General features: G+C 50.9%; 1 protein-coding gene across 1 annotated transcript in view; it reads right to left on the reverse strand.

The window, feature by feature from the left end:
• Positions 1 to 21,376, reverse strand: part of RASGRF1 (Ras protein specific guanine nucleotide releasing factor 1) — an 83,800-nt gene extending 62,424 nt beyond the window's left edge. The window contains exon 1 of the mRNA XM_024200725.1: positions 21,101 to 21,376. Coding sequence (XP_024056493.1) covers positions 21,101 to 21,376 — 276 coding nt within the window. The remainder of the gene's footprint in view (positions 1 to 21,100) is intronic.
• Positions 21,377 to 21,763: the final 387 nt, after the last annotated feature.

The following is a 21,763-nucleotide window of genomic DNA, read 5'->3' on the forward strand; positions in this document are numbered from 1 at the left end:
GGGTTCTAGAATTCAAACCCAGAACTCTGGGGGTTCTAGAATTCAAAGCCTCTAGAACTTTTCAGTGTTTTGTTCCGGTCACGGAAAGGAGAATTTTTTCCCCCTCAGAGTTCGCACGTATTCAGTGACATCTCCAGAACTTTTCTGAAAACGCCAGCGGTTTTGTGCTGATTTCACCACCTAACGCAGGGTTATTCCCATCATCTCACGAAGATTTTCCTCCTGAGATGTCTGCCTGAGTCCCTTTCCACTGCTGATCCCATGGACAAGATTCATCCTTCCATCTTGCTGCAAGAGAAACAAAGTCACCCTCTTTCCCTCAGGAACTCCCTCCCTCCACCACGCCATGGTGTTCAGCACTGTGGGCAGCATGGCTGCCAGCTCTGCATACGTCATGCAGGCATGCTGCACTGTTAGGAAGGGAATATTGTTCTCACTTTATGCATGCAAAACATCTCGCTGCTCTGCCAGGGAGTCTAAACTCAAACCTCCGTGGGGCATGGATGCAGCGCTGCAAGACTGCCACAACTGATTTTCCTGCAGAACATGGCAGCTGCTTTACTCAGGAACAAATCCACACCGCGGCAGAATTAAGCAACTGTCTTTTCTTCGCACTGACTTATTTTTCTTCCCCCCTGAAGATGCTATTACTGATGACGAAGAGTCTCCGATACAGAACCTGTTTGTTTATCAAACTACAGAGCTATTTACACACACATTTGTTTCTCCATCTCCATTATGTTTCCTTTTTTAATACGCTTGTGCAGAGCTTGTGAAGTTTGAGATTCTGCAAATTCTTTTTTCCTGTAATTTAACCCATTTCTTCGAGGGTGATTCTAACTCAACGGGCTCTTATGTTGTACCAACAATGACAGCTCTCATTTGAGAGCAATTCTCATCCTGCTCCAGGGCTACCAAGGGAATACTGTTTTTAAAAAGATTTGCAGCAACCCAGCTCCCACAGTTTGCTGAAACAAAAGGCTGATGTGAATCTGGGACTTAGAGCTGGTCAAAAATGGCAAGTATGTTTTATTAAAAAATCAAAATGTCTGATTTTTCAATAAAAACGAGCCCCCCGATTGTTTACTGGCTCCCCCTTCTCTCCATTTATTCCGGTTTCCATTTTGCTGCTTAAAAGCAGGAAATAACAAAAACAGAAAAGAATTCAGTTTCAAAATCCAAATTTTTTAGTTTTTTGAGGAAAGTCTGAAAAAATGATTCCCCCCCACCCCCATGAATAGTTGTTTTTGAAACCAGGCCATTTATCGTTACAATTAAAAAGTTCCGGATGAAAGCTTTCAAGCGGCCGGGTTACCCCCGAGCTTTGAGCAGGGGAGTTCTCCCCTCCTCAGGGCTGGTCGCACTCTTTTCAGCTGGAGGCTCAAGGCCACCGTCTGGCTTGTTCTTCTGGAGGATCTGGTCGTGACTTAGATCTTTTCACACAGGCTTCAGCTAGGGCAGTCGCCCACCAATAATTACAGATCAATGACACAAGGCCAGAGCTCTGTATTTGTGGGTGCTTCCGCCCCTCAGGGGCCTGGCTGTGGCGTTTGCTACATTGCTTGTGACAAGCCTGGGAGAGCGTGAGTGAACTGGGCCCAGCACCACTCCAGCGCCTTTGATTTAAGGCTGATACGTTTTACCGTACTGGGAACTTAATTAAGCTTCCAACATAATTACGCTGTAAATGTAACTACAGAAAGGAAGGCTTTGAAAGCTATGGAAATGAGCCTTTTCGCAGCATCCAGATGTAAATGGAGGTTTTCTTTTCTCATCTCTCAATGGAACCGGCCCTGTTTTACAGGCTGTACATGGGGATCACTTCCTCCCCCAGTGAAATGCGGTTATTTCCGGGGAAGGGCAAGGTGGCTGTTTCACAGCACACAGAACAGGACCTAGCTGTTTAAGACAGAAGAGAACATTAACTTCCCCAGCTGAAACTGACATGGGAATTTAAGTCCTACAGTCTAGCTCTGACCCCCCGGCCTCGGAAATGAGGGACCCTGAGGAACATCGTTTTTTCTGTAGTGAGCACACTGTTTTATTAAACAAACAAACAACCTGGAACTTCTGAGACTGAAACCAAACCAGCATTCTGTGCACAGCAGCACACTTTATGTAGAAAGTTGCTATTTACAACAAAATAAAAAGTCCATTTACTCTAATGCTCACTGTTATTGTGTTGTGTCCCTCCCTTCTCCCCAAGACCCCCTTCGTCCTTGTGTCAGAGACCCCCAGTCTACACCCTCTCCCCAGACTCCCCCCGTGTCAGAACTCCCTCCCCTCCCCATGGGGCCTGTCCTAGGTACCCACCCCTGCAGCCCAGCCTGGTCCCCGGCAGCCCCATGGAGCCTTTTGTCAGCTGCACGCTGTCCTGGAAGGACGTGGGGTGGCGTGCGGTGCATGCAGAGTGGGAGAAGGTGGGATCTACCACTGCTGTCGGGCATGGGTGTGTCCAGCTGCTGGAGCAGGATTTCCCAATGGCAATTTGGGACCACAGGACTACTTTACAAGTCAGGCCAGATGCAGGATGTCCTGCACCATGCGGGACACTTGAGAGGGGTGTACTATGGGCTAGGAACATAACTGCCTGTGTAAGTATTTGCCCGGGGGACCGGAGTTCACAGGCTCAGCATTCTTGCTGATAGTGACTGAATTTTTAATGATGCTAAAGTCAGTTCACAGCCTCGATGCTTCTGGATGCTCAAATAGTCATGGCTGCAAACAATGCCCATCGTTACCCAGAGCTGGCCAGAAGTCTGCACACTTCACCCCATCAGGCACAGATCTGGCCCCCGTGATTCATGCATTTGTGATCTCTGGGCTCCAGCACTGTAACTCATATATCTGTGCATGAAGCCAAGGCATCTTAAAAGTCTCCAACTGGTACAAACTTCAGCAGCCTCTCTGCTTCGCAACACTGGTCTCCACAAACCCAACAGCCAGGTGCTCTGCTCTCTGCCGTCGCTCCCCACTGAGCAAAGAGGCCTCTGTCCCGCTAGTCAGCGCCCACCATGGGAATGGCTTGAGCTACCGGAGAGATCGTCTCTCCCTCTGCAACCAGGACTTCTCATGGCAGCTCCACTCCACTGGAGCAACGAACCTGTCAGGCAGTGAGGGAAGGTCTGAGAGTCTGGGCCCTGGGACCCCGCACTGTACACTCCCTGCCCAGCTAAGCCCCACATCGCAGCAACCAGCCTTCCACCCCGGGAACTAGAACGGCTTTGAGCTCGACTCCCATCACTGCTCATGGGCTGGAGCAGCACCAGAAGCTGCCTCTCCTGTAGCGCACATTCAGACGGGACGTGCAAGGAGGTGGAAGTTGGAGCCCCGTAGAGTTGCCTACCTCCACCCTACCAATGGGTCCCAGTTACACCCCAAGGAACAGGAAGAACGTAGGAATTGCCAGAGCAGGTCCCAGCAGGGCTCCAGCTAGCCCAGTCTCCCGTCTCTGACACTGGCCAGCACCGACTGCTTCAGAGGAAAGAGCAATAAACTCAGCAGGAGGTAATTTTGGGTGACCTACCTGCAGGGAAGTATCTGCCTTAATCAGTTTCATTTCTTAGAGCTCGATTTATGCCCTGAAGCGTGAGGATTGAAGAAGGTGAAAGATAAAGTAGCTGGGATCCATGTCAGGAGCCAGAAGACAGTGTGAGTGCAAGTCACAGGCACATGGCTACAACGGGGGGAGCAGGCCCAAGGGGGTTGAAATGAGCATACGAGGATCTACATTCCACCACCTTTCCTATCACTGATTTTAGCCCCGAGTCCTCGCCAGCTCAGGGACAGTGGGACACGGGCCAGGGCCAGGATCAAAAGCGTCTTTGTGTGCAATGCACTTTTCTGTAGGGAACGCTGCATGCAGTATCTGTCTTTTGGCCAGTTCGGATAGTTGGACCTTTGGGGGTTTTGTTTCACTTCTCCAGCCAGCTGGATTAGTGAACTGCAGTTTAAATCCTCTCTGTAATTGTACCTTGCATTCCAATTTCAGGTTTGAAGACATGGGGGCTAAACCTTCCCACGTCAGGCAGGCAGTCGGCTGAAGTCACTCATGTGACTAGAGCAGAGGATTCTGCTCCTGCTAGAAGCAGTGAAAGTCAGTTCATATACAATTAAAATCTAATTCCGGGAGTTGCTGGAACGCATACCTGGGGGTTCATTGTACCACTCTGACGGATTTATTCCCAGACAGAACTCGGGAAGCACGGTGCATGTGAAAGAAGGAAATTATTTCATGTTTGAATAATAAAACTCCCACCACCTTTTCTCTTACTGAATTAGGATCCCTCTCTGGTATCACACTCACACATCAAACTCAGCACTCTGGCATTATTTCTGAAAGGAGCAGACTAACTCCGTGGGCTGAGGCTCCCACACATCACAGCCTCTGACCTCGCTTGGCGCTAGGGATGGCACCAGGAAGAGCCGTCTGAGCCCTGACGCTACAGTCAGATCCGCACAAGTGGCACTGTAGAGGCACAAGTGTCTGCCTGCATTGGCAGGATCACGGCATCGTCGATCTCACAGGCCACAGAATTTCCCTCGGTTACCCCTGCAGCCAGCAGTAGTGTCACGGGACCCACCTACCTTGGGGTCACAGCCCAAAAGAAAAGATGTGTCAGTCCCAGCTTCTTGCAGCCTCACCCAGACGGAAAATATAACAAGCCAGGGCAGTTGCCTTTCACCTGGTCCCAGTGAGAATAAAGTGGGCCTCATTGTATTTATACGGCCTGGGGACTTGTGTACCTTCCTGTATAGGAAAGGGAGCCAACGGCCTGGCTTCGCCACTCTGGGTTTGGTTCTGGAGTCTCTTGGGCTAAGAACCAAAACATTTCTTCCGTGTCCTTCCCTCACCTCACAGGGCCCCTTGCATCTTATCCGGTACCCCTGGTTAGGGGCACAGTGGTCAGCTCCGGTTCCTAGCAGCCTACGGGTATGTCTACACTGCAGCTGGGAGTGAGCAGCCCAGCCCGGGAAACCGACTTGTGCTCGTTCTGCTCCCGCGAGCGCATTAAGCCCACCAGTGTGGGCATTGTGGGTCTGAAGCCCACTCAACCCCTGGCTCTGAGCTCTGAGCTCAGGTGACCAGCCCAGGCCTCCACTGGAGCTGCAATGTCCACACAGCTATTGTTAGCACACTGCAGTGGTCCCCACTAACAAGTCTTGTCTACCCAGACTGGGAGGCTTGCCCCAGCTGCACTGCAGACAGGCCTGAACAGGCCAGCGCTGCAAGCACCTCTCTCCAGGCCTGGCACCTGGAGCAGTCTCTAAGGCCTGGGATTCTCCCAGGGGCTGGAGTCTCTCGGGGGGTACAGCCAGGGACACACGCATACCCCGTCGCACTGGGGTTCGCAGCTTAGCTATAAAAACGGACGCGGCAACAGGTGCGTTCTCAGCTCCGGGAGCTTCGTTTGTTGCATTTGCTGATTTCTGACCAGCCGCAACCCCAAGTTTGGCTGTTTTTACTGAGACAAGTGGAGACACTAGCAAAGCGTCTGCCTAGAAGCTATTTCCGCTTCCCCATCATTGACAAATGACTCTGGATTAACGAAGGAGACTGGCTGAGCCGTCAGTAGGCAGGAACTACATCCACAGGAATTTCATCCCGATGCGTCTGATGTCCCTCCCTGGGTATCAGGAACCCAGCAGACTGGAGTGGCTCCAGCATGCCCTGATGATCCAAGATACTTGTAAAGCCTTTCTACGTAGCTATTCACCCACTGGTACAGAACTGCACTGGATCCAGTGCACGGCAGAAACAGGCCGTGCTATTAACAGCCAGTAACAATGCCAACCCCTAGCACTGTTCATCAGCACATCGTCACGCGCTCTACGAAGGAGGTCGGTATCACCACCCTCCTCTCACGGCCAAGGGAACAGAAGCACAGAGCAGTGAAGTCAACCAGCAGGTCTGTGGGAGTGCTGGGAACAGAACCCAGATCTCCTGAGTCCCGGCCCAGTGCTTCGTCCACTGGGCATCACTGCCCCCCCACACGTGTATACACATATCATTTATATCCACACACATCTATAACGTACACGTCACACACATAGACCGACTGCTTCATGGTTAAACCCTCTGCACCTGTTCTGACTGGGCAGCCAGGTACAGGGTGGCTCTTGGGTAAGGGAGCAGACCACCGGGCAGACATAATCGTAGACCCTTCACCTGCATCCCAGCCCCGTGGGGCAATGGCCAGTGGATTGGGATAGTGGGGGATCCACCAGCCCTGCCCTGAGGCAGACCTATCTGTGTGGGGAGCTGCAGGGCTCTCCTGGGGAGCTGGGCTCGCCGGCACCCCGCATGAGCTCCCCACGCCGTGTTCCTCGTGGAGCGGAACAGTCCGACCCCCGGGCACAGCGGGGCTGTTTGTGGGGCAGACTGGAGCTGGCGGCAGAGAGCCCATTCTGGTAAGCACTGCAACATGCACTCTACAGACTTGTGTCTAGAGCTGGGAGTCTCACAGCCTACCTATGAGCGTTAGCTGCCGTGCCTAACTCCCATCGAACAGAGTGCCTTTCCCCCTTAGGCTGCTCGGAAAACCCCAGCCTACAGCTTCAGAATAAGGATCTGAACATGGGACTCAATGCCCGTGAACGGGGCGGGGCGAGTCTGGATTCAGACCCGGTCTCTATTCCAACCTCGTGGCCTGGGCCCATCTCCACTAGGTATTGATACTGTAAAAACAACAATTTGAAAGAGTGTTTCGGTGCCCAAGGGTTGTGACATTTGGGCTTTTTCAGTCCAGCCCAGGTGTGAAAGGCCCAGCAGCATGAGCTAAACGTGGAGGCAACCTTCACCTTTGACTTTTAGTGGCGCTTGTATTTTAAACTAACCACAACGTTATTTAAGCTGGTTTTTGCTCCAGTTCTCTGAGACCCAACCCTTCCTGATCCTCCACCTTGCACTTCCCCAAGGAGAGTTTGCCCTGCAGCGAGGGTTAAGCATTCCAGGGGAGGTCTAAAAAGAACTTCATATCTAAATATAGCCTTGCTCGCAGTCTGATTTATATTCTATTACTCCAGCAGTTTCGCCCAGCACCCTTCTCCCTTTCTTCGTTACAGCCGTGTGGCTGTACAGCGTGCTCAGCTAAAAGCTCCTAGTCATTCCCCTCCCCCGTTCTTTTTAGCAGGATCCTGCAGCACTTTCCCATTTAGCACATTCAGGTGTTTTCTGTCCAGGTCCTGGCGACAGGCTTCCACTGACCGACCTCTGGAGAGGGTTTGCCCACATATCTAGAGCCCATCCTGCAGCCCCTCTGACTCGGGCAAGTTGTCCCATTCCACCCCATGCAGAGACCGGCACAAGTCCTGTGCACCACTGACGCCCTCAAAACAGAACTTAGCTAGGCTAGAAGTGGTGCACACATTTGTGCTGGCTTCTGCATGGGGTGAATTTCACCCCAGGGTCCCAAGTCTACTGCTCCTACTCAGACTCTCGCTCCTTCGTTTCTCCATGGTACTTACATGGCTGTTCCCACAGCATCTGGGTGCCTCACAACCTGCAATGCATTCTGCATGTAAACCAAGTACTACCGTCCTTTGTAAGAGTTCCTGGTGGGTGGCAGAAGCTGAACGGGGCTCTGGGGAGCTGAGACAACTCGGGTGCCTGCGGATTGCTCAGCTGAGAAGATCCTTTGGAAGATTCTAAATCAGGTTGTGTCAAAGAGTCCCTAGTAATCCCTGTGGTGCCCGGACGGCCGTCAGCCTGGTCCGTCCGGGCTGGCAGGGAGCTGCACCGGTGCTGGAGGCCGAGGATGAGTGAGAATGAAGTGACCATGTGGATCCCTTGAGATGCCTTTCACTCCAAGGTGCTGCCACCACGGCTTACAGGGAGGGGTGGGGGTGGAGCAGACCTCGAGAGGGCTCAGGTGTGGTTGGGTGACCAGTCACCCATCCTGAGGGCTCCCTGGTGGGGGGCAGCAGGGCTCCCCCTCATCTACCCTCCCGTTCAACACTACTGGGAAATTGCTGGGAGAGAGAGCAGGCAGTGGAGCCCAGCAGAATACATGAGACTTTGGCAGCTCCAGTGGGTGGGGCTTGGTAGAATATCATTGCTTTTCTCCCCCGCCCACCGCCTTCCTCCAGTTAAACCCTGGATATTATGGCTAGGAAATTCTAAAGAAATTCAGTCGTCGGACCTCCAGCAGACCTCAACGCTGACAGAAGATGGTCACTAGAAACCATGCCAAGACACAAGCAGCGATCCGTCCCCTTTCCTTTAGGACGTGAAGTGGTTTTGTCCTGTCATTACCTAGGGCCTTTTATGCACTATCCGAGCCTCCCAACATTCACTTATTTGTGAGTGCTTCCCACGTTTGCATTCTGGAATTGGCAAGAGTTCCTAACCCGAGCCCCAATTTGCCTTCCATTTGTCCTGGCGGGTAGGTGTGTGGATGGCTGTTCAAGGAGCTGACGGTTATCGGAGCTGACATAAAGGGCAAGACAGCAGCATTTTCCTGCTTTGGATGGATGAGCCTAAAAATCAACAGCTAGCAATAAAGCTTTTAACTTCATTGACCTAAATATCATTTGTATTGCAGAAGACAGGGCCTGTCACTCAGACATAAGTGGATGAATGACCCATACCCTTCATTTGCCTACAGAAAAGAATAGAAAATCCCAAGGCAAAAAGGTTTGTCCTCAGCTTTAGGCCATAAAGTAATATTCCTTGTGCCTGTGCACATAAATGCAGAATACAAACACTCTCCTGTGAGTGGAGAAAACACAGAGCCAGAGGGGTCTGCTCTGCAAGGTGCGGAATCATCTTTGCTGGACCTGCATCCTGTTCCCAAATTTCCTATTGGCAGCGTAGCCACTTTCACAGCCTAGTCTGTCCGAGGCTTCCCTCGGCGCACCGCCAGCAAGAGTGCCAGTTGCAATGTGGTTTTGTTTGTAGTCTGGACGTATGTTCACTGGGAACGGGACATGGGCTCATTAGACAACAGCAGATGGTAGCAACTTGTAGTCAGTACTGACCTGGGGTCGGATTCAAACTGGTGACCTGTTAGCAAGCCCCTCCCTGCTCCAGTCCCCCCTCCAGAGCTTTCTGCAGAGAGCTTGTACTAGATCTTTGCACCACTTATGTTCTGCTTCAGCCTTTGGGTGCATAAGGGGTGCATAGGCCTGCTGGGACTTAACTATTGCCCAACTCTGGAGCTAACCCCACTGTGCAGGCGTGAATTTCATCCTAATTGTTTCCTTTGCTTTGTGTAGTAACACAATATTTAGTTTTGTTTTAATGTTGATCAATTTCTCTCTCTCTCTCCCGCATTGATTCCCAGTTCTGAGTTCTTTCATTTGAATTCTCCTACCTTGCTCTAATTATTGTGCTGATTTCGAATGCACTGGGAGTCTGGGCAGCGCTTTCTACTGTCAGGTTAGGGCTGGAATGAAGATGAGAGGAGTGCTTGTGGGATGGTTTCTGCTCCCTGGGAGACGCAGTGATGATGTGCTTAGTTGCCTCTGGAGCAATGGAATGGAAAAGCTGATCCCCTGTGTCTCTTCTTTATGTGGTAAATGTGAATGTCAGCGTGGAAACCTAGCCAAGCTCAGGTGAGCAGGTAACATTGCACTCAGACGACTGCTGGGAGCTAGACAGAAAGGGAAGGCCCCAAATAATACACAATTTCACCTTATTGGGGGTTTGAAAATGAAGTGTGTTAATATACAGGGTCCTTATTCTTCATTAAAATAGTCACTGGAAGAAACTTATTACTCTTATATGACGTCCCTAAGCCTGGCAATATTTGACATGCATAGCTCAGTAAAAGATTTACATATTAATGTTCTGATTGCTGCAGCATCTCAGCCTCTTTACAAGGAATCTGCAAGCCGGGGATGTGCCGCTGAGTGGTATAGCACAGGATGTCCTGGGGTTGACGTGGCTGTGCTAGTCAGGGACAGTATCTTTCTTATTCCAATCTGGGTCTCTGGCAGCAGGCTTTAGAGATCGGTCAGATGAGAGCGTTTGAAAAAATGGAAGGACTGACATGAGGGTCATGTCTCAAAACCAAACAGGGAAGTCTGTGACTTCGTACGTGAAAGGCTTAATACGTTCAAAATTCCGATTGCCTCTGGATGAATTCAGGTTTCTAACACTGACTGGCTGGAAGTTGAGTTTCTGACATGCTCCCCCTATTTCAGCCGTCTTGGCTAATGATGTGGGAGCCTAGAAAACATTTTAAATTAAAAGCTTTTACATTTCTACAGGATATCCAGCATGTTAGGGCGGCTTAGGCCAAGGTTTCCAAAGCTGGGTACCTAAAGTCCTTGGGAACAGCTGCAGGCTCAGGAGAGGCGATGGACATTTTCTGAACAAAAGGTTGTCTTAATTACACAACAGCCTTTTACCATCACATTTTAATTTTTGAAAACAAATCCCCCGAACCTGTTGATTTATTCAAAAATAGCTCATTTTTTGCAATTCTTATTACTTTTTAAAAATCAAAAACATCTTTTATTTATCAGAAACCAAGGTTTTCTGAAAATCCAGTCTTCAGTAAATGACACATTTCAATAAACATTTTGATAATGATTTCAATTATTTTGATAAAAATGTTGATTATAATTTTGTTTAAAAAAGAAATCACAAAACCCCAACAAATCAAATACTCCCCATTTTTTTAAATCAGGCCACTCAGTTGGGGGTCTAGCGCTGGATTTTGGAACCTAGCATTAGTCATGCAATTGTGAAAAACTTTGCCTTAATCTTCTGGAGGAGGGTTCTGGCCATGCAGCCAGGAGCAGTCTGGTTGGTTGGTCACCTAGTCACTTTAGCAGCTTTATTCCATCTTCCCTAAACTTCAGTGTGAGCTGGCACAGTAATAACTGTACAAAATAACTAATTAATCCTCCCTGCACTCCTGGGAGGGGGTGTGGATCGTTTTGAAACTCCAGGGATGTAGACTCAATGAATGTTTTGAATAGGTGGTAACACTTTCAGAAGCACCTTGGTGACTAGCCAAAGCAATCTGTACAGTTACTAATGTCACTTGTCACTGAGGTGCTCTGGAAAAAGTCCCCATTCTCCTCGCTGTAGCCATGAAACAGGAAGATTAAGAGACTTGTTCAAACCTGTGACACCCTGGCACTCCAATATTCACCCCGTCATGTAATTAGGATGTGTTTTGTACAAAGTGCGCCTCGTCACGTATCATTCTAAAAATCTTGATCCGCAAGACAGTAATATCTCATTGGATTGTATGTGCTATCGTCGTATGTGAAGTTATGAAGTTTGGCTATGTATGTGTTACTGAAACATGTTGCGAGGTTGAACACACCCACAAGCCGCCTTTCAGGCACGACAGTAAAAAGGCCAAACAATGTTAATGGCTCACTGAGGAAATACACACAAGCACAAGGATTACCCCAGGAACTGTGTACAATAGAAACCTCTCAGAGATAGCCCTACACAATGGGAACTGTTTGACCCAGGTCACAGCAAAAGAGCTTCCCAGCAAATGGGAAGAAGATATAAAAGGGGGACAATGACATCATGGGGGGACCTCACTCTCCCTGCAACAACACACCTGGAAACACCTGAGGGGCATGGACTGAACTGTGGGAAGTGATGGTCCCAGGCTACAGGGATTTTTAGCCTGTCTATGAAAACCTGGGAAAGCCAAGACAGCTTGTGCCTTAAGAATCTGCCAGCCTGTTTATCACACAGGGTGAGAATTTGCTAATTTATATCCTACCTATCTCGTGTGTTAAGCTCAGTTTGTGGTTTTGTTTATTTACTAAGGTAATCTGCTTTGATCGGTTTGCTATTCCTTATAATCACTTAAAATCTATCATTTGTAGTTAATAAACTTGTTTTTGCTTGGTCTAAACCCAGTGTGCGGAAATCACAACTCGTGACGGGGGGGCAGAGAGCTGTTGCACATCTTCCTCCACATGGAGGGAGGGGGTGAACTTCATGAGCTTACGCTGTACAGTTCCCTGTGCAGTGCAAGACGGTATCATTTGGGGTTTACCCTCTAGAGGGGTGTGTGAACCTGAGTAACGGGGCAGTTCCTTAGTTGAGCCTTCCCATGCAGAGCTGATCTCAGCATCTGTGTGAAGCTGCAGCTGGGTTTGTCCCGACCTGTGTGTGTGTGCTGGTGAAAGAGCAGGCAACTTGTCACAGCAGCACAGTGTGAAAGGGAGCCCAGGCTGGTGGGTCAGGTGGGCTCAGTGGTACCCCAGTTCCAAGTGGCACCCCGGGGGGAACCCGTCACAAAACCCACCTAGTCATCCCTGTGTCAGAGCTGAGATTGGAACCGTTGTGTTCCTGACACCAGGCCTGTGCTCCGACCACAACTCTCTCTCAGCGCCAGAATGAGAGGCCAGTAGTTGTGTGTGTGAACAAAGAAATGGCCAATGGGCTTTGCACAACTGGGAGACAGAATCTGACCCACTGGTGCGGCAGAGACAGGACGGACAGAACAAGCTGGGCCTGAGCAGGGCCAAGTCCATGCTCTAAGTTTTCCCAGTATCAAAAGTAAAAAAGACACAAGAGGTGAAATTCGGGCCCTGCTGAAGTCACGGAGAGTTCTGCCACTGATTTTGAGGATTTCACATAATGGATTTTTACCCCAAGTTAATAGCAACAGAGAAAATAATAAAAAAAAAATCTTAACTGCTTAACGGTAGCTGTTACTTGTATGCCAGAAATACAAGGCCAAATTCCCAGCAGCTCTAAGTGGGAGCGGGTCCATTGACTGCAGCAGAATTGTGCCTATTTCCACCTGCAGAGAATTTGGCCCATAATATTGGCTGGGAAAATATCAGGAATCTAGTAAAATTTGCACTTGATTGAGGGCTCAGCGGTATTTGAGTGTCTAATATTGATTGTGCGATGAACAAATATACTTGGAGCTGCATGTGACAGACAGGGGAAAACTGTGCAAGAAACTATTTTAATTAAAATGTGATTTGCATTTCTGATGATGTACAACAGGGAACTGTATTGATCAAGGCATATTTGAATCCTTTCTTATGTCAGTGTTTTGAAAAATGTGCCCCTGGTTGCTTGTGGTAAATTAGGATATTTAGCGAACACTGCATTGCACAGTTCATAAATACAACACATTCATTTGCTCTAGATCCCACTGCCAGCAGTGTGGTTTTGGATTCAAGGTGATGGCTGTAAATGGCAATAAATCTAGCTTTCGGCTTGAAACGCAGCTTTGCCTCATACGTTATTGTCTCTCTCTGTTGTGTTACGATTACCACTGAGAGAATAAATTATACGACTTTAGATTCTTTTCCTGCGCACAGAGAGCCAGCAAGAAGACTGATTTCCTCAAATTTCCTCATTATTTGGACTGACGTGACAAATTTGGGGAAGAATTTTTTAGTCTATGGGTTGGACCGGTCACTGCGAGCACTGGATGTTCTTTCATCAAACTTTCAGTTCTGTTGCCTAGTTGTAATTTGTCTCACCCACAGCTATGGGGCCCTTTGATTGGCTAAGCATAACTTGTATTATCAGGAGGAGGACTTTAAAAAAACCCGGGGCACAGACCTCTCCGAGAGGGATTGCAGATGAACAGGATCAGGGTATTTTAGAGCATTTAAAGCAGCATGTAGATTTCCCATTTCCTCCTCTCAGTCCCACAGAGCAGCAGCATGTGCCCACCCCGGCCAGCTTATATGGCCAGACCCTGGTCTGCCGCTGCTCTGGGGTTCTGCTGAGTCCGTCCCCTGCTGTGTTAACCTGTGTCCCGTCCCATGTACGTTGCGTACCAAAACTGCCCCGAAGGAGTGCCAAAGCCACGTGCTCAGCAGTTGGGGATCATGCCAGAGGTGAGACTGTCACCGCACAGAATTATGAACAGCACGAAGCACATGATCTTCCCACCAGGTAAGTCTAGGTCCAAGGGTCTCATCAATGCTGCTCTTGCATCTTTCCCTGGGTCATATTGCAGAGCCAGGTGGACCTGGGGACATTGCTCAGGGCTGCTGGACTGAAGGGGCCTGATTCACCCCTCATGGCGAGGCGTGAGGTAGCTTGTTCCCCTCCTTTTGCAGCCCCTGCTGACAGCTGCTCTGACCTGCAGTGGTCTCTCACCCCCTCCAGAGCAAGCCAATAGTCCAACCAACAACCCGCCGGCCATCTCACCTGGGGCCTTTGGTCAGACTCTGGACTGGCTAGTCCTTATCCCAGTATTGGAGGGGGTTTCAACAGCCCTTACCCCGGTCAAGGGGGTTCCGTTCCACCTTCCCCGCTGCCTGTTGGGGGACCCTGGCCCTTCCTCTCTCCTGGGTTCCAGTCCAGAGACCCTTTGTTGTCAGGCCTCACCTGCTTATTACCCCCCTTGCTGTTCCTCTAGATCACCTGCTACCTGGCCCTGTCTCCAACCTTTGCCTCGGCCTCTTCCTGGGCACGCAGCGTATCAGACGTGCTCTAAGCCAGTGGCTCTCGACCTTCCTCCCTTTCAGGAGGCAGATTGGTCCTGCGTACCCCCAAGTTTCACCTCACTTAAAACTACTGGCTTACAAAATCAGAGATAAAAATACAAACGTGTCCCAGCCACATTGTTACTGAAAAATAGCTGACTCTCTCATTTTTACCATATAGCTATAAAATAAATCAACTGGAATCGAAATATTGTACTTACATGTCAGTGTATAGCACCTAGAGAGGTATAAACAAGCCATTGTCTGGATGAAAGTTTAGTTTGTACTGACTTCGCTAGTGCTTTTTCTGGAGCCTGTTGTAAAACTAGGCAAATCTCTAGCTGAGTTGACGTACCCCTGGTTGAGAACCACTGCTCTAAACCTTTACCCCAGGCTCCCTGGAGAGCGTCTTAGCATGTCCTGCCACCCAGCTGGTTCTGCTGCAGGCCAGTTTTCTCTAGTCCCTGGCAGGGCATCCCCACAGGCCCCTCCACCAGTGTGGAGAACCCTGGGCAGACTCACCCCCTCCAGCTTTCCTCCCCATCCCTCTTGGGGCAGGCCCAGCTTCCTCCAGGGGTCTGCCAGCAGGTCATCTCAGCTCCCTGCCTCCCGCCAGGCTTCTCTCCCGGAGTGAGAACCAGGGCTGCTCTCTGGCCTGACCAGCCCCACCTGAGCTGGGTTCAGCCCCTTGAACTCCTCCCTCCAGGCCTGACACCTCTTGCAGGTGTAGCGGGGCGGGACTGATTGAGCCCACAGGTTCTCGTTAACCCCTTCTGGCCTGGTACACCCCATCGCAGCACACAAACTCTGCAGGTGTCGTGTGCAGGCTGGATGGCTAGGCACTGCTTATCCAGCTCCTGCAGCCAGTGCAGAGCGAAATTCTGTGGGGCCCCCAGCTCTTGCTTCAGGGAAGGGACCCTCGGTCCCTGGAGGAGAACCTGCAATGGACGGGCCCGCTAAAGCGGCTGCAGCGGTTGGGGGTCACACAGCACACATCCCAGCTACCTCCTCAGTGTGGAGAGCAGTGACTTCCTACACGGCCAGGTCCATAGAGCACAGGCTGTCACGCACTGCCTGTGCTGCATTGCTGCCATGGTCCAGCACAGGGACTGGACCTGCAGCTTCCCCTGGCCCGGGTGAGTTATTGAAGCCAAGCATGCCCAACATGGCATAAAGCAAATGCCGGCATGTTAGTGCCCCTGGGCTGAAGCCACCACGGTTGGGATCTGCTGCAGCACAGTGCCTCCAGTCCCCCAGCAGCGCCATCACACCACGGCGATGGATAATGGGGACATGAGCAGGGCGTTTGCCCCGCGTCTCAGCAATACTCTGCCTGACCCTCTTTTGACATCTCATGCAACCTGTCTACGTGCTGCCCTGGGGCCTGCAGAGAGAACCCCACCACGGTGGCTTTTTATCTCCGCTCACTGAATGCCCCGTTCCTGGTGGTGCTGAGGATGGAGGACTTGGCTGGGCTGTGTGAGAGAATGAAGAGGATCAGAAATGGGAGAGCAGGAAGACAGCCTCTCCCCCGAGAGCTTCTGCAATCCTAACCACATGCAGTCGATCCAGCCAGTTAGGAAACCAGAACAAGTCCCATGTGATTTCAACCAACTGACCAACTCAACTCAACATTTACAATACACAATGCAAAGCTTCCTCAAATTCCCACAGCCGTCCTGATAGGGCGAAGCACCCAGGCCAGGTCTGGCACAAGTCTCACCGATGGGAAAATGGCTCCAGCGAGACAGCGCTCGTTCATGAAACCTTGGATCTGAATGTCAAGTCAAAGGTTTTGCCCAGCCCCACCCCTTGACTCCACGCCACACGCGCTCAGGTAACAGATGTGGAGACAACTGCTGGCTACAAACAAATGGTGTTATTGAGAGGTGCACACCCCGCAATCCGTGTCGGACCAGGACCGTGCAGCCAGGCCAGCACTGCCCAAAGGACAAGGCCCGGATTCCTTTCTGTTGCCCTTCTCACATACAGTGATGCACAGACAATCCTCGAAAGCGGAACTCATCCCTTCAACTGCTCTTTAGCACACTGGTGAACTCAGACCATAAACCATAAATAGCCCTACAGCGACCCTAAATACCCCCATCTGTTTAGCCCATGTGCTGTCTCCTATCTCACTCAGTAAGCATGAACATGACATCAAGTGAGGTTAATTGAAGGAACTGAATCTACTTTTCTGCAGGTTTCTCCAGTGGGCCTAAGCCTCATTCAGGGCCTTGGACCACTTACCCTGCACAAACCAGCCATAAGCCCAGAGGCTGGTGTCCCTGCACCCTAGTGATCTCTGGCTGCCCTTGGGGTGATTGGCAGCTGGCACCAATGGGTGTAACGTGGACCCTCGATCAGAGGAGCACAAAGGGCACCGATTGATCTGTGCTAAAGGATCCTCCACTGCAGCTGGAGATCCAGAACCTTTCGTTGATGTTTCATCAATGGTCAAAAACTCAACAACACTGAATCCTAGGACGAAAGAGCTGCCCTGGAGATGGAGCTGTCCAGACTGCGGGCTCAGTCTGGAGCAGATTAGAATGACCACAACTCACTGCCACCAGATTGAAAGACCAAACCAGCTCCCCACAACAACGACAATCATTTCTAAACACACAGTAACCCAGGAACAGGGCACGGACGGCGAAAGAAAAGATCCCTCTGACTAGTCTCTTTAGCACAGACCAGGTGCTCAGAGACTCTGGGGATGAGTGGGATAGCTAGAGCTGGGCAGAGAAACTTTGATGGGACCATAGTCTGCTGGAATACATGCTTCAGCTGAAATCAAAACACAAATCAGATCAATTTCACTAGAACTTGTTTAGGGGAAAATGGGGGGGGGGAATTAATCACAGGACACGTTAACATATTGGGAATGAAACATTTTGATTTTTCATTTGGAAATGGCTTTTCATTTTGGCATTTATGTTGTATTATATTCTATATTATTATAAAGTATAATACAAAATAAAAGTCAAAACAAAAATGATATAATGTTGTCAAAACAAAAACGTTTTGAATGACCCAAAACAATTTCACAATGACTCAGAACGGAGCCATGTTCTGAAATCTCAAAACCCTTTGCAAAACAGAACTTCCGTCTGCCACACGGCTCTAATGAGAGCTGTCGAGATAGAAAAGTATCCATAGGCAACAAATAAAAAACAACCATTTCTAATGCTGGAAAAGTCTTCAGCACTTTTCCTTTCAAATGAGTTTCACCGCTCTATTATTAGCATGGAAGGGAAAGGCCTGTGTCCCTGGAAGATGGTTCTGCTCAAGGGGTGCAGTAAGGAAATATTGCATTCATTTTGCAGACTTCAGCTACCTGCCTTTTAGGAGCTGCAAACCTCAAATCTTGCTAGCCATTTTCTTCTTCCACTGTCTCTGACAGAACACACTGCAGATCCAGAATACAACTATGCTGCCATTTACCTCATCTAAAGCACTGATTCATTCATTTACAAAGCAGTAGGCCTTCAACTGCTTGAGTAGTTTTATATAATTGTTTGTTCTAACAAATTATATGACAGTACGGGCCAGATCCAAAACCAGTGTAAATCAATGCAGCTTCATTGACTCCGAAGTATTTATGCTGGACACAGGTTCAGCAGGCGCTTAGTACAGATGTGATAACAATCTGCCCTTTACCTCTAGGAGCATTTTTCTAGGTGCAGTTTGAAATCTGAAGGGATTTTGACATTCTTATTAGTGCTTCATGGCTCTGAGCTCCTTACAACAAATACAAACAGTGATAATGCAGCTAGCCAGCATTGTGTAAGCGAGCAGGAATATCGAGCAAGTTACATTCTAAAGCGAGGTGGGCTGTTGTAACTGGTATGGCCCTGTGAAAATCCCATTGATAGCTGATGACACTGCAGGCAGCCTAGATACAAGGAAGCCAGGCTCCTCTCCTACCTTTATAAATACATCTTATTTGAAAATAAAACTTTCCCTTTTGCTCAGCCTTGCAAACAACTGAAAGAAGGCCCAGTGACTGCAACTAAGGACATTTAAATTTGTACCCTAACCCACGCTGGAAAGGTTTCCTTCAGCAAAATCTGCCAGGGTGTACCAGGGCTGCAGCATAGACTTACTATTTTAATATTGCTATTTTCTGAGTGCTGACCATTCCATCTTCATCTGGAGACAATTAAGAACTGATTGTTCCACCAGACTATGTCACATTTTAAATCTTCCCCTTGGGGACCCAATCCTGCAGTTCTGACTCAAGCCGCTCGTACTGCTGTTAGTGAGAGTTTTGCCCGAGGAAGAATTATGTAAGAACTTCAGGACTAGACCCACAATCTATTGGGATTCTTAACAATGCACAGACTTGACATCAAATGACGAGAAATGAATCCTTATTGACACTTCTGAGATGCCTGATTGTACATTCTCTAACTCAGGTGTTGAACTTCATTTAAAGGATATCATTTGACTTGTGAATGTCATTATAATAAATCGGTTATTGCCTATACCATAGAACAGAGCTGGCTTGGGATAAATTTGGTAAATTCGGGATGTGGATTGGCATTCACAGATTTTGCTCCTGTAGCTGTAGAATTTGCATGAATGTCTCCCTTATTTGAGACACACCACAATTCAGGCAGATGATATCCTAATGGGCACAATGGAAACACGCAACGCTTGATGAAATGTTATTTTACGTGAGAGTCTCGACCCTAAGTGCCTCCAAGATGACAGGAACCTAGCATAGGACCTTTTGTTAGAAAAACATGTATAGAGTCTTCTGACATTTCGTACTGAGACAAAGCTCAGGTGACAAACATAATGGGCCTGAATTTTCAAAGGGCTTCCCACCGACCTCTGGCATTTCAGATGTGATTTTGCACCAAATATTTGCACCTGCAGTTTGGCGCCCAAGATTAATTATGGCTACAAGTGACAGCATGTGGACATCTACTTGTCTTCCTGTGCGATTAGCTCTGGAAGGCAGATGTCAACACTGCCGCGTGGGCCCACAGCTAGAGCACAACACGATCATCAGACGCTGGGCTGAGGCTTTTGAAAAACAATGAGGCCCTGTATGTCCACAAATGCCGGGGACTTTAGACCAGTTGCCAGCCCATCTGCAAGCCTGGAGGGGGCCGGAGGGGACAAGTCACTTTTGTATTGTTATATCTGACATCCTGCTTGTGTGATAGTTTCCCCATCAGCGAACGTGTCAACTGCAAGGGGCTGATCGGCGTCCATTGAAACCAGTGGAAAGGCTCCCATTGACTTCAATGGGCTGTTGGATCAGGCCCTGAACTCATGCAAAGGACCGGAAAATAAATGGCAAGGAACAGGCATGCACCAGCAGTGGCAGATTCGCTGGCCCAGCAGGACTTTTCCAGCCCCACACTCCTAGGATATTTTCCTAACACCTTTAGTGGGTTTTTTAACACCCTCCCCCCGGAACTAACGTCTTTGCTGCCCTGCCCTTGTTCACCTGCCAGGGTTCTACCCTGTCCTGGACCAGGGCCCATCTGGGTTTGTGCAGCGCCTGGCACAAAGGAGCCCCGTCTTGGTTTGTCCCTAGGCGCCAGGGTAATGCCCAGGATTAATACTCATCCGGTGCGCTGCACAAGCTGCGACGCCCCCAGGCCCGGGCAGGGCCAGAGGCCGAGCTGCGCCCAGGGCGCATTCCCAGCCGCACCCGCAGAAACGCGGCTCGGGCCCGCGCAGCGGGAGCTGGGTTTGCGTTGCGGGCCGAGGGGGCTGCGGAAGAGCCGCTTCCGCTCTCCGTCCATCGGAGGGCGCCGTTGCGTTGCAAGGACCCGCCTAATTAAATCCGGCTGATTACCCGTAATGTAGGGAAATGATCTCCGGAGAGTCCCCAGCTTAACGCTAATGAATTAACTCGCCGCTGCGCCTCGGTAGCGCCTCCAAGAGCCCCCTGCCCTTTGGGGCATTTCGCAGCGCCCCAGCTGCAGCTCGCCCTGCGGGCACGAAGCGCCCACTGCCCGGCGCAGCCCCCTCCTCGCCCGGCCCACCGCTACCTGGCGCGCTCACCTGGCTGCCGCAGCAGCCCTGGCACGGTGCACCTGCGGGGCTTGACCGACCGAGCGTGCCCAGACTGTAGTGCAAACACGCTGTATTGCACACCTAGACACACGGTGTTGCACGCACTATATTGCGCACACACTATGTTGCATGCCTTCTATTGCACACGGTATTGCACACGCACTGTATTGCACACGTACACACACGCTCTATTGCACGCGCACACACTATATCGAACGCGTGCACACACTGTGTTGCATGCATTCTATTGCACACACGCACTGTATGGCACACGTACAGACACGGTATTACTCACACACTATATCGCACACACACGGTATTGCGCACACGCGCTGTATTGCACACACACTGTGTTGCACACGCACTGTATGGCACACGTACAGACACGGTATTACACACACACTATACCGCACACGCACTGTATCGCACACACACTCTGTTGCACACGCACTGTATCGCACACTCTATTGCACGCGCACACCGGATTCCACACTCTCTCCCAGGTCTCCGGGGCAGCCTGGCCCTTGCGATTCCCCGACCCGGGCGGTCCCTGGCGCGCTGCCGGGATGCCCACTGCCCAGGAGCGGTCCGTGCCCGGCCCTGCCGCAGCCCCCGCTGAGCCGGGCTCCGGGGCCCCGAGCGGCGCAGCCCGGGGCAAGCTCCGCGCGGCACCGACCTGCTTCTCCAGCGAGTCCCTGGCGGAGAGCGAGGGCTTGGGCGAGGGCGCGCGGTCGCAGGCGCTGCCCTCCAGCAGGTAGAGGCCGGAGGGCCGCGAGCTGGAGTCGCTCTCGAAGCAGAAGAGCATGTTCTGCAGCAGCGCGAACCACTTGCTCTGCCATTTCGTGTTGTCCCCGCTGCGCTTGCACAGGTAGCCGCGGCGGCTGCCGTCCTTCTTCGCCAGCAGCCCCAGGTAGGCGACGTGCCCGTCGTTCAGCCGCATCCCCTTCTGCATGGTGCCCGGCGCCGCCGGCCGGTGCTCACCCGGCCCCCGGCCGCCGGCTCATGCCCGCGCCCAGCCCCGGCGCCGCCTGCTGCAGAGCCCCCGGCCGGCGCGCTGGGGACCGACCCGCTCGGCTGGCAGCGCGGCTGGATGCAGGAGCCCCGGATCCTGCCAGCGGGGGAGTCATGTGATGCGAGCCGAGCCGAGCCGAGCCAAGCGCGGCACCATGGACCGAGCCGCGCACAGCCGGCTACGGGCAGCGGGGACCTGCCGGGCGCGCAGGCGGCCGCGTCTCCATGGCAGGGCGGGCGCTGCCCGTGCCGGGGGGGGGGGGGGGGATCAGGGCAGGCGGGTGCCCGCAGCCCGGCGGGGCGGCCCCCGCTGCATTGCGCCCTGCCC

The sequence above is a fragment of the Terrapene carolina genome, unplaced genomic scaffold (genome assembly GCF_002925995.2).
Source record: "Terrapene carolina triunguis isolate 2854851 unplaced genomic scaffold, T_m_triunguis-2.0 Scaffold67, whole genome shotgun sequence".
Classification (NCBI taxonomy): Eukaryota; Metazoa; Chordata; order Testudines; family Emydidae; genus Terrapene; species Terrapene triunguis.